Genomic DNA, 17,713 nt, shown 5'->3' with positions numbered 1-17,713 from the left:
TGCATAAAGCACACTCCTACCATGCCTGCCTGACAGCAGTGTTATTAACTTACCCTTTCACAGCCATGATGGTTAAATACAAAACCAACTCACATTCTCCCTTTACATACTCAGAAAAGGAAATCCCCATGTTTATATTCAAAATCCACATTAAAATAAACCACTGGTCAAATCTCGCCATCTTATAGCGTCTGAAAGGCCAAATATGTGTTTGCAGAAAACCCTCTTCCTTCCCCATCCTGTTGTCCTCTGTAACAACCTTCCACCCCACCTCCAGATTCTTCCAATATGACAGTGTCAGACGTCGGTGCTGTGACACAATCATTACAATGTGCTGGTGCTCCCATTACACACACCTCTATTTTCTAAAGCTTACAACTGAGATTTGAAGTTCACTGCATGCTGCAGCTTGGCATGCAGTGCCATTTCTGGGCAAACCAAAGAAAACATATGACCATGCAGGGAATTTTTTTCACCCCCAAATGGCCATTTCTCATAGATCTGCCTTCCAGCACCCTTCCCACCATACCTGTGGGCACCTAAGCAGTGCCTAACTTTGCAAAGAGTCCTCTGGGAACCCTGCAAAAGCACTTCTGGTGATTCCAACACCACTAGACAGGCACTTACAAGGTTCGGGAACATCCTCGTTTTTCCCATGGAATCTGTGTATGAAGGTCTATACGTAGCAATGCTCAGTTGTTTACTCTGGTCTTGGCTCATGCAAACAGACTGATCAATAGCATTTTATCTGTTTGCTGAACTCTTTGCAATAAAGGCCAGTTCCTTAAAAATAAAACAGAAGGAATGCTGTAGTATTGTATTATAGTATTCTAGCTCTCAAAAATGTTGCTGTGTTGTTTTAGGCTAATGGTCTAATGTCACAGATGTTCCCCTTCTTAAAATGGAGGGAAAGATCAGAGCACTACTACACTTAACCAGAAATTAAATTATTTTTAAGAGGATGTAGAGTTTTACTCTTTGGCAGACAATGTTTTTTCATTTGATAAGAGGACCAAGGTTGGCATGCAGTGTGGTTTGATCTATTAGTAAAAAAACATACTTTTACATTAAATTTTCTTATGTCAAATATTGAAAGGAGGAAGAATTCTATAACTGGGATCCACAGATCTGTTCTCCAACATTTAAAATTTGTGGGTTTGTGTGTGTCTTTATGATAAAACATACCATTCTGTATTGTAACATTCAATCAAATTCATCAAAGGTTCAATGATAAAGAATTGCAAAGAAACTGAAATGCTTCAAATCAGGTTCACATACCTTCAGTTCTGCCAAGCTACTTCTCTACATACAAGTAGAGAACATTTCAGATACTTGGACTTAACCTTGCATCACCAACAAAGTTTATGTGGAAGACAAGTAAAATAAACAGAAACAAAAAAAATGGCACCATTTGTCACTGTCACTTGAAACTTAAGACTAAAATTTATTTTTTCCAGATTGCTGCATTTTAACAATGGTTGATTCTTTCTTTATTGTGAAGGCACTGATGCTTCACTTACATTATAACATCACTCTGACTACTGGAGCTTTTATGCCTGGCCATCAAATACCACATCTAGTAAAAAGCAGTGTATAGGGACTAAGTTGTCTCTCCCCAGGATAAAGCTTCTTTCTACTTAGCAGCCACAGAACACAGACAAGGTATTTCAGGGTCATGACTGCATATCCGAAGTAAGTAAAATAATTCTGACTTCACTCTCACACCTTCAGATAGTTTGAGAAATAGAATTAACCCGGGAGCAACCTGTCCCAGTCTCACTGCTAAAGTATGACTTTAGCGTACTTGATGATACACTGTGCCATCTCCAACACTGTTCTGCTGGGTGCAACTCCAGTGTCTTACCCTCAGCTGCTGTACCCAGGTAGGAAAACTAGTGCAAGCAAGTGGATTATGGTGCCAGGAAGAAATGTGCAAGTTTTATTTTTAAACATCGCTGGACTGAAAAATAGAGAGTCATATGGCTTACTGATATTTCAGAAGATAGTAGTGAATAAGTTAAAGAAGATTTCATCCCAAAACATATGTTGCTTTCATTTATAGCTAAGCTAATGTACACATATATTTTCTTATTTTTATAAGTGTCGAGCACCCACCTTTTTCCCCCCACAGAGACCTACAAGTACATGCATGGCACTTCCTACAAAACTGTCACAGGCTAAAGGCTTGCAAACAATGATTTTTTTTTTTTGAATAAGAAATATTCATCAGATCAAAATATAATCATTTAAATCAACTTCTTCCTGAGCAACTTAGAATTTGGAATGTGCTGAAAAGTTTCAATAAATAAGTCAAAGATTAACCAGCTTAAAATGTACCTGTTAACAGTTACGTAAAATACATTTAATGACAGAGAAATAGGCCACAGGACCAGGAATACTAGATGCTATGTGCCAGATAAACTTAAGAAGTACCATTCAAGGAGAGGCCAGGTTAATTGTTATGAAAAATACAACAACATTAAAACCTAGCGAGTAAATCATTAAACAGGTTTTGTATTGAGAATATAAGTAGTGATGGTTGAAGATACCATTAAATAAACAGATAAAAACAGACTTTACTGTAAGCAGCAGTGAACTTCCAGGAAGGGCGAATGTGTTAAGTGACTATATTCTGTTAAAACATTGGCAAAAAAAGGATTCAAACAGAATTTCAGAAACATGAGAATACTAGTTTTCTTTCCAAAATATAACAACTCCACAGTGTGTACACTAATCATTACTCTTTCAATGTAATTTCATAGAAACCACTTAAAATATACAATGCAGCAGATTCATATTTTAGCTAATATGTTAGTTATTATCTGTGCCATTTTCAGCTTTCTTTACATGCTCCCCACAGTAGTGCATTGCTAACACCAACCTGGGATGTTAACTGTGAGAAGAGAATCTTCTTCCTAATATTTTCTGTAAGTTAGCATCTTGTCTTAACACAACTACACTTCTTTATTTTCATTCTCTGTGTGTAGGTAAAGACCGACTGGTGAAGAAGATGGACCATAATGTTTATTGGCTGTCAGCAGGCTCATGGAAGAGGAAACCCTTGGAAAGCACATTTGAGCTTATATGCTTCATCCATCACAAAATAACTTCTGCCTGTTATTGCAAACTGAAGTATGACCTTGCAGATGGCAGCCGCAGAATCAGAAGCAAAAATTGCTCTGTAGATGTTTGAGAAAGGATATGAGACAGACAGAGGTGGGTTGTCCTCATCCTGGCAAGCAGCTGCATCTCTTCATCTCTGCTTCTTTCCTGTGCTCTAAGGACAGGATTTTATTGCTATTACCCTCTGTTAGTACAGCTTCCTCTGGCAACAACAGTGCACAAGAGGCCAAGGCCTCATCAAGACCCCAGACTCCCCCCTATTCTGCTATGGAGCAGATGGCCAAAGAGCTCTGCCCAGGGCTGCCTGCAGGTCTGTCACTTCTGCACCACCAGTCCTGGCAGGCTGCCAAATAGCTGGCAAGCACACATGTCACAGAGAACCCCACCCTGGGGACATCCACCTTAAAGACAACATATTGGAGCTATTTCTCTTTCCCCTCCCAGCTTCCACTGATCTCCTTTCTAGTGTTGGTAGATAATACTTGTAGTGATTAATAAGGGCAACTTTCACAGTGACTCTCTTAACAACCTAACATTGAATCAGCTTTGGTTTCACAGAATGTATCTTCCTTTCTTTGTTTTATGATTCTGAAATATTTCAACTAGAGAAGCTGTGTATGTTCATATTATTAATTTTCCTTCTAGCTATGCTAAAAGCAGGAGTTTGGTGTTTGCACTGGTGGGACAGCTGCGTTCAGCTTCAGATGTGAACAACTAAATTCTGCAGTTGCAGAAATACAGGTCATGCTTAATAAGGGTTACAGATCATCTAAGTTTTTAAATTACTTTCTCTCTATATCTTTGGATTTGTGACTCATAAGAAGAAACGAAAATATACAAATACCATTCCTGAACATAAAAACCATATGCTGCACCTTCTCCTTTAGAGTCTAATAGAAATATACTCAACTACTGAAACAAAACTCTACCATTTAGGTAACCCTGGCTGGCACTTTTGATTTGTTGTTGCCATCCGCTGGCCTGGTAACTTTTCCCCCTCTAAGAAATAGAAGGGTTTACCAAAAATATCTGGTTCCTGTAACTTGCCTTACACCCAATAGTACTGATTTGCCAGAATAGCAGCCTCGTTTCTCCTGCACAGGGTAATTTAAGAAGCCATTACAAAGCCCCTTTCTGAGCCTGGTATCCTTGGATGTGCACAGACAAAGCAAGGGCTCTGATCATACCACTGGGATACCAGTGTGCTTTGGATAGAAAGAGGCACTCTTCCCAAATGGCTTACTGCCTGTAGCTCACATAGCTGGTAGTTAATGCCACAGTGTTATGCAATGGAGACCTGTTTCTGGACAAAGAGAGAGACAAGAATCCATAAAATTTACTTTTCAAGACTGTCTAATCTATTCTTTTATGTTTTTCAGCTTTCCAAGGGACTATTGTGTATTCCAAAAGTTATTTTGTGATAGATGGTAGGTAATTCCCTCTTGAACCATGCTATAGCAAGGATGCTATAAAGCCAACACCATATAATGAATCAAACCTGCAAAACCAGGTATCTCCCAATGGCTCCAGCATGTGGGAATGGTCTCTTCTGTTCCATTTCAAATCTGCTGCGCATTAATTCAGTCCCTTAAGGAGTTACTTTTAATAATAATTAAAAAAATCTTAAGAAAGCTGGAGGGGTGACCAGAAGATAAAGGATAGTTCTTCCATCCATCACCTTTTATAGATATCCTCTAGCCACTTTTCATCATCTTCTTCCTCGTCATCTATCGGTTCCTCTGTTTCCAGGGGAGAAGGAATGAAGAATTCAGGTCTGGGACGTGGTTTCCTGATATGAGACTTCAGTCCAAACTTGCGCTTTAGCAGGTGGAACTGTTCTTTGACATAGTAATAAAACTCGTATTCATATCTCATGCGTTGGTAGAGGATCTGTATTGCTTCTGGAGAGGGGACGGTTTTTTTCACTGTCACAGTCAGATTGCCAAGTTTCCTATGCTCTGTAAAGAAAGAGCAAAAAGCAACATGATAGGTGCTGATTAATGAGACCAGACCTAAACTATTTTATTAAAACAGTAAGGCATGGCCCTACTGCATTAGTGATACAAATGAGCTCAAGCTGTCTCCTTATAATGAATTTACTTTTAACAAGATGTGAGAAAATATAGCTGTTTGAAGTCAGACTTGAATGTTTAAATACAGCTAGTTCATACACAGCATTTCACATTGTCTGCAGTCACCGAAGATCTTAATCACCAATGGTTATCTGGAAACACAAATTAGGTCATATGAATTATGAGCATAAACATGTAGAGAAACCCACAATCTTGCCTAGCTTTGGAAATTTGATGCATGCCAAGTATATCAAGCACACCACTGAGCTGAAGTAATCAATTATTTCCTATGTGGCATATGGTGACCTGTCTCAGTTGTGCTTTATTATCTAAACAGATATTTATCAACCTGAATCCATCTCAGGCTAGCACTGAAGCATTGCTGGCATTACCACATGACACGTCAAGACTGATTTGTGCCTACTAAATTTCTGATCCTGTTATACTTGTTAATTGAACTAGACTCATCTTCCTGCCATGCCCCGGGACAGGAAGATTACACTATTTTTTTCATCACCTAACAACTTTTGCTTTGGTAAACTGAAATACAACACCCTTATTGTTGATAAAGAATTTGAGCTCCTAACAAAAGAAATAAATTTCCTCTTTGCCTTCTCCCTCAATAAATTAGTCTACCATTGTAGATGAATGTATTTAAACAAGATGTAAAGCAAACTCTCAAGGCAATAATTCTGCTGTTTCTAACAGATGGCAACAGGCTGTCAGAGTATCCTAAGCATTTTGTTTTTCTCCAAGACAGAGGTGTAACTGAAAGTCAACTGTGAAGAACAGAGAAAGCTAGAAGTACTGACCTATAGTATCACTATATCTCTTCTATCAACTGCAACTTCCTTTAGGAAAAATGGAAATGATTGTTATAAAAATGAAGTACTAACTTATATAATTAGGCTTCCTGAAAGCTCAGTGCTCCAATCCAGTAAGCCTCAGATGTTACTCTAAGAGAATGTGATGTCCATGGAAATGACTGTAATAGGCTCAGAATAGACCTGGGTCCAGACATGGCAAGATGAAAAGGCTTGCATGGAAGTAAGGAGAGACCAGTTAGACATTAGTAAAAAACCTTTTTTGTGGCAAGGATAGTTAGGTAGTGCAGTAGCACATACATGTTACAAAAGCTGGATCTTTGGAGGATTTTAAGAGCAGATTAACTGGTTCTGTCCTGAAGAAAGCCACTTGACTTGGGGACACATTAAGGCCATTTTCTACGACTCTAAACCCAAGAGATTAATTTTAATCTTGTTGGTCCTTATTTCACTTTCTTGCTCTTTGCTACAACAGCAAGGTCTGCATGAGAACTGGGGGTTTTTTTTAGTGTTTTGTTGGTTTGTTTTTTTTTGGTTGGTTGTTTTTTGTTTGTTTGGGTTGGTTGGGATTTTGTTTGTTTATTTGTTTGTTTTTTAGGATAACATCTTGGCTTCTGCGGCTTATTCTTTCCCTAGTATTTATATTTGTGATGCCTCAAATGCCACACAGAAATTCACATGGTTCTACATGACTACAAAGATAAACTGTTGCAATGAAGAAGAGTTGGATTTTAAAATGGAAGTTCTGCAAATTGGAAGTATTCAAAAGGATCAGGCCATGAAGGATGGCAAAGAAAAAACTTACAAGGAGTAAGCCGACAACAAAGAACATTTCATGTTGCCAACTGGGTTCCAGTGGCAGCAACTACTCTCACTTCCAAAGGGAGTCCCTGAATCAAAATGTGATTTTACCAAAGGCAGAGTTTTACTCACATGGGCAGAACAAATTGAGGTCTTCTCAAGCCCCTGCCATCAAAGCTTAACATACGTTTAACAGCTCTACAGAGAAACATGTTTCCATAACTGGTTACATATAAAGCTAAGGCATGCATTGATGGTTCCTAGTAGGAAAAGTGAGTTGTTCTTGGGATGCCACAAGCAATATATTTTTTCAAGAGAAATAATCAAGAATAACTTCTTAAGGAAGAGAGGAATTTTAAGCAAAGGCAAACTCTTTTATTCCAAGAGGTAATAAAAGATGAGTAGGCCCATCTAGCAAACACAACAGCAATGATTTTTAGGCAAGAAGTTGGTACAAGATTTTAAATCTTGAAAAGTATAACAGATGGCCAAAGTACAGCAGTGAGAAAATTAACTGCTTTCTTTAAATTTTAAAAGATTAATATTCATATAGCTTAGGGGTATCCACACCTATAAACAAATTTGGTTTTCAGTCAATGGACACACATTTTCCTCTTTCAGAGTAAAGGAATTGGAGAAATACAACTGAGAAAATTTTAATAATACTACATAAGACAAGTGCTGCTGGGCTGGACATTCTCATATTCATTGGACTTCATTGCATCATATACATCTGGTGCAGAAAAAAAAGTTATATCTGAAATAGCTATTCTCCCTCTCAGTTTTGCTTACCAACTGCATCAGAATAATTTGAAATTTAGGAAGAATATGATACAAAGACAGAATATGTTGACTAGCTTAGCCAGTGCAACAGTGTTCTAAATCACAAAAAAATTATTTAAAGCACTAATTCTATTCTGCATTTGTACTTTCAATTCCTTCTCTAAAGGACAAATGGTTTTCATTAGTTGGTAACAATTAAAACATGTGGCTGTGTAATTAAATGGAACTTTCACACCAAACTTTTTAGTTCTTTACACTGAAATCTCTGTTTCCATTTGTATACTGAAGTAAAAACAGCTTAGTAGACAGAGTTCTTTGTTCTTAAATTACAGTCATGTATGGTGAAATATGCTCTATGTAACCTGACTGTTTATCAATTTGTTTAGTTTTATTTCGACAGGAGTACAATGATTAAAATATATAAAACCAGAAAACCACAGATGCAATTTTTAACATGCTGTTTAGCTAAGAAAAAGTATAGGGGAAGGATCATGAAATGCTTGCATTTGAAACAGACATTAGCATAGAAAGCACCAGCTGTAGTTAGTGAATAGTGTGAAATATTTTGGTGAAAATATTTGTGTTTCCTAAGAGCTTATTCTCTTCTATACCACCTTTAATCATAAACCAGAACAGAGTAACAAATGTCTCATATTTTTAAATTCTCAGTCAAGTTGTCCAAGTTGCCTTCAAGTTGCCATTGATGGGTATGAGATGACCACACTAGGAAGGCCACTGTACTCAGTCTGTCCTTGGGAGAGAAGGAAACTGCTTCCTTATGATTACTGAGCACTACAAGACATTCCTTTCTGGTGCTTAGCTCCTGCCAGCTTTGCAGTCTGGTTTTCTTTACAAACTCAGCAGCAAATATACACTACTAAATATTGCATTTATTAAGCTTAAGCCTTTATACTGCTTGCCAACTTCATTTTTATTTTACGTAAGTTATTTCTGTTACAGAAAACTCCATTTAGCTCACTGGAAAAAGCTCTTTACTTATACAGTCCCTCCAGGACTCTATGTGGGAAAAGCCACTTTCACAGCTCCAGCTCCCTTCGGTGGCTGCTTCTCCCAGGAGAGAGAGGCACTTGTGCTCAGCCCAGGAGCGCTGCCAACAATGACAAGGTGAAAGGACTGTTTTCTTGGAGGGGCAGTCAGTGGGGGCAGGACCGGCCAAAGGCAATGTACTGGTGGTGTGCCAGGCAGGGAGCAGCCCAGTGCTGCAAGCCAGCACAATACGCTCCTCCTCTGAATTTGCTGTTACAATGGCATAAAGAGGTTTCTGGATGTGTGCAATTCTTCTTTGCTCTACGTGCACACCTATGGCTGCAGAAGTATACGTATGACAGACAGAAACACCCATACTCTGGCAGGCTGCAGGAGCAATGTAAATTTTCTGGCTCCTGTTCGTTTGCCCTGCAGCATCATGATCAGTAACCGCAGTGCATTAAGAGTTGTGAGGTGTGGGTTGTTGGATGGCTCCAGTTGGGACTGTGCCTGGCTGTAGGCTCAGACTTTTGATAAAACAAGTGAACTCTACCTTTTTTTTTTGCACTTGAGTTTTATTTAGATTGGTTTCTGAGCTTAAATATCTTAAAAGGCCCTTTAGTACAAATATGAATGAAATCACAGAACTGCCCCTTGAAACCATAAGCACCTCTCCTCGTCATAGAAGAAAAATGGAAAATTAAGTAGATCTGGCTTAAAGCCAAAATACCAATCTGCATATGTTACATAAACCCAGCTGTTCCACCAAAGGATCCCTATTTTATGACCTTTGAGACAGCTAAGCAGATGGAGGGCAACAAACTACACCATTTACTTCTTAGGGTTATTTTTTTAAAACTGTGTTTGCTTAGGCATTCTTTTAAATTACTAAAAAGAATGTACTATCCAGTAATGCAACCTCCCCATGCAGCCTGCTCATACCTTGAATTAAGACTAAATTGGTATGCAGATAGGGATGAAGAAAATTAAATTTTTTTGGGTAACCAAGTGATGAACATTAACTATTACTTTCCACACACTCACTTTTTTTTGTTTCAAAAAAAGTAAGAAATTGGCATTACTCACTGCAGCAATCCAAACCATAGGGGAAAATGAGTTTTATACTTTGTGGCTCAAAAAACCTTGAATTGCCATATTTAGATAAAATAAACCTAAAGGCATTCTCCACTTCAGAAGAGAATTTCAGCATGACATGCTCTCCAGTGTCCTGCTGTTTTGGTGGGTGCGATGCAGAGGCTCCTCCTCACTGCTGCTCCTGGATGAAGCCTCGGGAAGCCCAGCACCCTTGGGGATCCAGTGCAGAGAGGTGAGCCTGGCTGGAGGCAGTGCAGGATGGCTGCAGGCCAGCAGAACTGTGGGCTTGCCTGCCTAGTGCTTGCAGAGGAAAAACTCCACGCCGAGCTCTGCGGCTCTTATGGCTGTGTGAACACGATGGCTGTCACAGATAGAGCAAACTCATTTCCTGGAACTACACAGGGAGGCCCTGCATTTCAATCGTGTGCAGCTGAGCTACAGCACATACCTACTTCTCCACAGTTTTAAATGGCAATAAATGTATGTCACTGCGGTTAGATGTGACGTACGCATCGGTGAGGACCTCTGCTTGATATGCCTCCCAAACGACTACTGTGGTGCTAAACAGGGCTCTGACGGCTATGCTTGAAATGATCTGCACTCAGAATATCGAACTGCAGCTCAGCAAAAAAATTTTCTGGCACAATTGATCCGCTTTTCAAAGTTGAAATTTTTAGCCTGGCTCTTGAAGGATATCTGGGAAAGGACAGTTTGGGGAGAATGGATGAGACACCGATGTGTTGGGCTCGCATGTTGTCTTTCCAAAGGCCACAGGACTGCATCCACTCAGGAGTCTCAGGCCTGGGGCAGGACGCTGGTTCCATGCTGGAAGAGGGATGGTGCGCTGTAGCTGCACTATGTGATGGAGCACCTTGCATAGGCTCACATTTGCTAAAGGAAAGCAGTGATGGTGGAGAAAACCCAACACAGTCACTGACCAGGTAGACGTATATTAAAAATCAAAGCTGATGGAAAAGTTAAGTAGTAATTTGTCCCATAGTATCTACTAACTTTATCTGAAATACTATGAACCCCTATTATTAACCTCTTTACTGCTAGCTTACTCTATTCTGCCATTCCCATCAACAAAATACAGTATAAGTTTTAATAACATGTAGATAAAGATTAGACACTCATGTGCATATTGAGGACAGTTATACTAGGCTCACTAGCAATGCTTACTTTGTTTTACCACTTCATTCTGAATTACTGTGCTGCTTTGCTGACATGGGACAACTCCTAACTCTAGGGCATTAGGAGAACTCTAGCACACTGGCACACAGCAATTTCCTATCTCCTAAAGGTCAGATAGGGATCTCTCTGAAAGGACAGCTCTCCAGAGGTCAAGGAAATACACAGAATTTCACAGATCTGCAATCCTAGGCAAATAGAATGTCCTATTAATTATCAGTCAGGGATCTTGGGAGCAAATACACCAGACTGTAATTAGCATGGACACTGTAAAATTATGTCTGTCTATGACAGAGACTGAAATAGGTGAGACAGATACAGCAAATTCTTTCTTACCACTACAATGAATAAAGCAAGCAGAGGGAAGAATAATCTCACTGTTAACCTAATATAATTTATTTATATTAACATTGAAAACATTCAGGAAGCTCTGATAATGATAACCTGGCAAAGAAAAACAGGGAGATGCCAAAACAGAGATTAGCCAGGAAGAGCTCGCAGAGATAACCTGAAAGACATGTAATCAAACAACTACTAATGCTCAAGGATGAAAACATCAAGGAGGCATGGCATAAAATCAGCACAAGGAAGAAACATAAAGAAGAAAGAAAAAAAAAGTTAGTGATAAATGATAAATGTAAGAAGTACCATAGGCTAATAAGGCCTTAAATAACAAAAGAAACATCTTTCTACAGTATGCAAGTAATATATATTTGGAATATATTGCAGAGGTCAACACTACACTGATGTGGCTGCCAACTGAACAATGCAACAGTGATATGCATTCAACAGTGCTCTGATATACCATTTAAGCATTATATCACTATTATGAAACACTTGCCTTACAACACACAGCAATGCAAACATATAACTTTCTCCATACTTTGTAAACAGCTACCACTCTCTGAGTTCTCCTCTCCCCCCAGTAAGTATTTATCATGAAATTTCTAACTCTCCTCCTGGAAACTTCATGGTGTTATGCCTTTGCTCCTACCAGTAACAACATGGATTTCCAGCTGGCGTGAGACACCTCAGCCAACCCTCCTGTACCACACATTGCCTCTGCTCCTGCCCCCAGCCTGGAAATGTGCTGTATCTCACACAAGATCAGACAACAAATATCAATGGGATCTTCAAAGAGACTCCTTTATTTGCTGCATTTTTATGTTGCATTCCCAGTTCAGGTAGGTTACCACAGAAGGAAAAGAAAAGCTGAAAAATAACCCACATTGGTAGACTGAACAGGCAGATTCTTATGAAAATGTGGTCAGGTACTTTTATAGCCATTAAGCAACTTCTAAGTTGAACTAGACAGAGATGGAGGTGCCAAAACCAAAGTCATCTGCAGAGGAAATGCCAGGATTGTCTAGTTTGAATTGCCAAAAGAACTGCTATGGTTGCAGTTCATACACAATTTCTAATGTATCTTTAATAGCTATTTAAGTGTTATTGAATGAATCCAGTCAAATTTGGATCTGACAAAACCACAGTTTAAAAATAGGTTCTTACAGATTGCTTGTGAACAGTGTTGCATAGTAGGTTATGCAGATAATAAATAGCATTATAACTTTTTTGCAGAGACAAGAGAGAGTTGCAGTGACCGAGACAAATTTCAGCAATGCTTATGAGCAAAGAAAGCTTCACCACAGCTATGTCATGCAGAAAATCTGCAGAGATACAGCCCAGGACTTGAGAATCTAGAGCAGGCATATTGCCTTTGTGCTTCGAGTCACAGTAGGCTGCTATCTGTGATTTTTGTCCACAAAAAGGAAGCGATGGAAGAGACACACTGTGCAAGTTAAGATGTCCAAGAGGGATGGAGAGAGGTAGAGGTATCTTTACTTCCATATATAGTATTGGTGAGTGAAACACTGGCATATAGCATCTAGTTTTGTAACCACATCCTAAATCAGACAGAGTACGAAAACAGCCTCAGAATGAATAGTGGGGTTGAAAGGGACACTTTGGAGAAAGATGATAAATTTGTTCTGGTCAGCTTACCAAAAAAAGGAGATTGAGAGGTGATTTGTTTACAGCATCTGCATATTTTCATGGTGAGAAAACTATGGGTAAAGAAGGGTTGGAAGCAGAAACCAGACAAATGTGGACTGGAAGTAAGGCAGTTTTTTTAAAGTGGTGAAGGTGATTATTTCTAGAACGAAACAAAAATAGTTGATTTGCTATCACTTGATATTTTTGCATCAATGCTGGACAACTTAATGAACTCCAGATACTGGTCTCTATGTAGAAGAGAGACTGTGTGGCCTGGAGCACACAAGAAGACAAGCTGAATGACCCAATGATCCATTTAAGTCTTTCACAGATGGAAGTTGCAAATGTCTTGCTCGTGTCAGCTTCCAAGTCAGGAGCACCACATACACTTTGTCACTGCCTTTGAGATACCTTAATACCAATTTCACTTTTGGAAGACGTTTGAACACCTTATTTGCTACTGTTTCCAGTTGTTGACTGCCTAAACCTAGTGGTCACCACACTGTAGTGTCAGGACTTGCAGGAATGGGAAGTAATCCTACATTTTAATTTAAAAGAAGATGTTTGAGAACATGGCCTTAAAAATTATTAATTCTAAGTGTGGCCTCTTCCTGTCTTCCTAGAGCATACCTATGACTGCTTATTTTTTTATATAAAAATAACTACTGAAATGGAAAATGAAAGCAAAAATATTAACTAGGGCTAAAGTAATGGCCAATAATAAAATTTATGCACTGCCAAGGTAAAACCACAACTGATAGGATATACAGACCTGGGAAGATGCATGTTGCTGTACAAAAGCTGATATTAAAATGAAGAAAAAAAAGGTGCTATCAGTTATTTTCTTCCTTGAGAGAAAGTTGCCAGTTCTAAGATTTTCTCCCAACTACGTCTGCACACAGACAACTGGAAGCCCCCAAACGGTTTTATTTCTTATTATTGCAAGTTACAGGCAGTCAAGAGAAAATTGTCTCTTTTGCCCTTAGGTTCTTCTGTGTATAATGAGCGACTGAAAGCAGCCAGGGGCTGAGGCACTGCTGAAAAAGGAAGAATGCTACCAGAGCAGAAACAACACACTGTTCCTTTCAAGTTCACCCCCTCCTGGCCCACAGCCTGACTGCCTTGGCCAGCTGCCAGGAGATCGGGACAAAGGCTTCCTCCTCTGGCCAAAACTGAGGAAAAGGGTCCGTTGTTTAACACAGGCAGACTTGTTTCAGCAAGAGAAAAAAATAAAAAAAAAGGGGAATTATATTAACTGGAAGTCCTGGGAGAGGAGAGTAATCTCATAGTGTAGCTAATGCAATTCTCACCCCGTGCTTTTCCTGGAGAGGCAACATCTTGATTCTCTACTGTTCAGGCTAGAAGGCAAAGTATAATGTCTCCACAGCACTAAGCCCTAAGGCTGCCAGGGTCTTCACGTCCACTGAGGTCACTATGAACCAGAAACAAGAATGCATCTCTCCTCCTTCCAGGAAGCTCCAGGCAACCGACTCTGCTCTCCATGCTTGCACTAATAAGCTCATGTGAAGGGTGAGCAACCTCACTCACAAAAAGACAGAAATTTCTATGTAGCTCCAAGGGTCTAACAGATAGGTAAGCCAAACATATAGCTATCTCAGGACTTCACAGTGTCCAAGGCTCCTGCTGGATTTCCACAAGGTCATTCAACCCAAGTCAAGGTGAATTCATACTTGGCTTTTCACTGCCTCTGTAACAGAGCCTGCAGCCCTGGTCTGCATTGAGGAACCTGGGACACCTGAGATTCATTACAATTTGAGGGATTGTGCCTCTTCTGGATATCTCTGAGGCAGATGCTGTTGCAGAGGTTACAGAGATACAGCGGCTCTTCTCACCAGCCTCACAGGATGTTTTTTTTGGTGCTTAGAAGCTGTTCAAACATCATTAAGATTTACACATGCATGTACTTGCTCTATATTCCAAGCAATACATTTTCCTCCTGAAGGAGGGGGCATTTCTGACATGCTTAAGAGACTAAGATCTTTGAAGACGAAGGCCTCCCTATGTATCCCATGCATCTGTACCAGCCAGGAGCAAAGAAAGCTGCCCCCATAGTACCTCTCACCTGTCTTCAGTGACTGACATGATCAGCTCCAGCACACTCTGACCATTTTTGCTTGTGCATCTGCAGGAAGAATAATCCACAGAGGAACCAGAGCTTGCTCAATGATCTTTTTAAATTAAACTCGCATTTAACATTACTGTGCTGACAGGGAAGAGTTACATGGGCACATTGTTCTGCTATCTATCACCTTGTTTACAGGAAGTATATTCTCAGTAGCCTTAACCATTGTTTTTAAAGGACTTAGCTGAATGAGTGAGTGTGAAAGCACACATGAATTGTAATGAGAGACTTAGAGGGTATGAAAAGCCACTGCTCCTGCACTTAATCCTGCAAAATGATCTATGTCTGCAGTGTTTCAATCAGTAATTTCATGCCAGTGTTAGAGAGACTGGTCAGTATCAAAGTTTCCAGGATATTCTGCACATTAGTTTAATGACAATACTAGACTTGACATAAGGACTACTGTGTTGAAGGTTATACTGCACAAAACTTTCCCTTGTGATTAACAAAACAGGAAATAAAATGACCTGCTATCTTCTTCCATTTCAGTATTTATGGGCACATATAAACATTAACACCTCTGAATGAGGACAAAATGAGACAGAAACCAGGAAGGATGTGACAACAATTAGGAAAAGCTCTTGAAGATAAATCAGTTTTGGGAGGGAGGGAGGTTACTAAAAGGAACACTAAACCTGGAACAAACTAGGCTTTTTTTTTTTTCTACATTGCAATTTTCAGGAGTGGTGGAATAAAGGTGCTGAGTATTACCCACAAGACATGCAATGCTAGAAGTTATATCGAGATAAAGAGGGAAACCCTGTCGAAGTGTGTTGACCCTAGTCAGCAGTCAAGCACCCATGCGGCCTCTTGCTCCCTTCCCTTGCCCCACAATGGGAGGAGAGAGAGAACAGGAAGAACAAAAGGAAGAAAACTTATGGGTAGAGATAAGTACAGTTTAAAGCGGGGGGTTGGTGGGGTAAGTGATGCAAGTGACATCTCTCACCACATCCTCCAGTCAGTGTCTGAGCAATGGCCACCCTGGAAGCCAAAGACCCTGCTCTTCTTCCTCCACCTCTGCTTTTTTGATTGCTGACCATGACATTATATGTTATGAGCTGTATCCCCTCCCAACCTCTTGCCCATCCCCAGCCTACTGATTGAGGGGCAGAGTGAGAAGCAGAGAAGGCATCAATGCTGTACTAAAAAACCAAAAAACACCATTGGGAGGCTTGGTGTACATTTATGTAGAAGGCACACTAACCATGTTGGATATGTGTATGCCCTAAAGCGCATGTGCATGACCCAAGCTCAGGGCTCAGTGGGTGGCCAATGCACACAATCAGGTTTTGTCTTAGAATCAAAGAATCATTAAGGTTAGAAAAGACTTCCAAGATCATTGAGTCCACCCTTTGACTGAACACCATCATGTGAACTAAACCATAGCATGCAGTGTCATGTCCAGTCTTTTCCTGAACACTTCCAGGGATGGTGACTTGATCACTTCCCTGGGAAGTTCATTCCAACGCTTAAGCACCCTTTCAGTGAAGAAATTCTTCCTGATGTCCCACCTGAACCTCCCCTAGCACAGCTTGAGGCCATTTCCTCTTGTCCTGTTGCTAGTTGCCTGGGAAACGACGCTGATCCCTACCTCTCTACAATCTCCTTTCACATAACTGTAGAGAGCGATAATGTCTCCCCTGAGCCTCCTTTACTCCACACTAAACAAGCCCAGCTCTCTCAGCTGCTCCTCATAGGACTTACCCTCTAGACCCTTCACCAGCTCCACTGCCGTTCTCTGGAGATGTTCCAGCACCTCAATGTCTTTCTTGTAGTGAGGGACCCAAAACTGAACACAGGATTTGAGGTGTGACCTCACCAGTGCAGAGTACAGGAAGGGGACAATCACTGCCCTAGTCCTCCCTAGTCCTGTTGGCCATGCTATTTCCACACACAGGCCACACACAGAGAGGTCAGGATGCCATTGGCTTTCTTGGCCACCTGGGCCACTGCTGGCTCATGTTCAGCCACTGTCGAACAGCACCCTCAGGTCCTTTTCTACTGGATCACTTTTCACACAAAAAATCTGTTGGGGAGGTTGTCCACTGCAACCGAGTATGCAGCTCCAGGAGCATGGAGCATTGAGGGAGGAATGGGACATCTGGTCTAGCCAGCCAGATCAGCCAAATCAACCCTGGCAATCAATGGGGTGACAGATGTCACAGCCATATTACCCTCACATCCAGTCTTAGTGCTGAGTATATGGGTCCCAGAACCCAGTTCAGTGTCTAGATGGAGGTCAAGTTCTCCTGAAAACCTACAGGTACTGGGAATATGAAATTGTGACTCTGAGCTCTTTAAAAACACATTCCTCATAGGCTACTCTAGTATGTTCTGTGACTATGGTCATCAGATTCTAAATAAACACAGTAACCTGGGCACATCAATATCAGCTGAAACTTCATCCATCTGCTTGCCACAGAGGCTGACAGCATTTCTGGCACATTCCCAGAGCATTTAATTTTATTAAGTACATTTACTGAAGAAACGAAAATCACTAAACTGAGCAAACTATAGAGTCCTCATAAATATAACTACTTCCCCCCCCCATTTTGTTTGAATAACAGCAGGAAATGAAAAACTGCACGGCTAAAGGAAGTGAAGGAACTATTTATGTAGCATGGGAAAAATTAAACTGAGATTCAACACTTTAAAGTGGGTGACATCTGTTTATCAAAATACTTTTGTTGTATCTCTTCTGC

At 40.3% G+C, this 17,713-nt stretch overlaps 1 protein-coding gene across 1 annotated transcript in view; it reads right to left on the bottom strand.

Moving 5' to 3' along the window:
• Positions 1-1,420: 1,420 nt before the first annotated feature.
• UST (uronyl 2-sulfotransferase) overlaps positions 1,421-17,713 on the bottom strand; it is a 156,429-nt gene continuing 140,136 nt past the window's right edge. Inside the window, exon 8 of the mRNA XM_064649081.1 lies at positions 1,421-5,081. Coding sequence (XP_064505151.1) covers positions 4,798-5,081 — 284 coding nt within the window. The 3' untranslated portion in view covers positions 1,421-4,797. The remainder of the gene's footprint in view (positions 5,082-17,713) is intronic.

This window comes from Pseudopipra pipra, chromosome 3 (genome assembly GCF_036250125.1).
Source record: "Pseudopipra pipra isolate bDixPip1 chromosome 3, bDixPip1.hap1, whole genome shotgun sequence".
Taxonomy (NCBI): domain Eukaryota; kingdom Metazoa; phylum Chordata; class Aves; order Passeriformes; family Pipridae; genus Pseudopipra; species Pseudopipra pipra.
The sequence above is the reverse complement of the archived record's forward strand: the minus strand, read 5'-3'. Positions and strand labels throughout refer to the sequence as shown.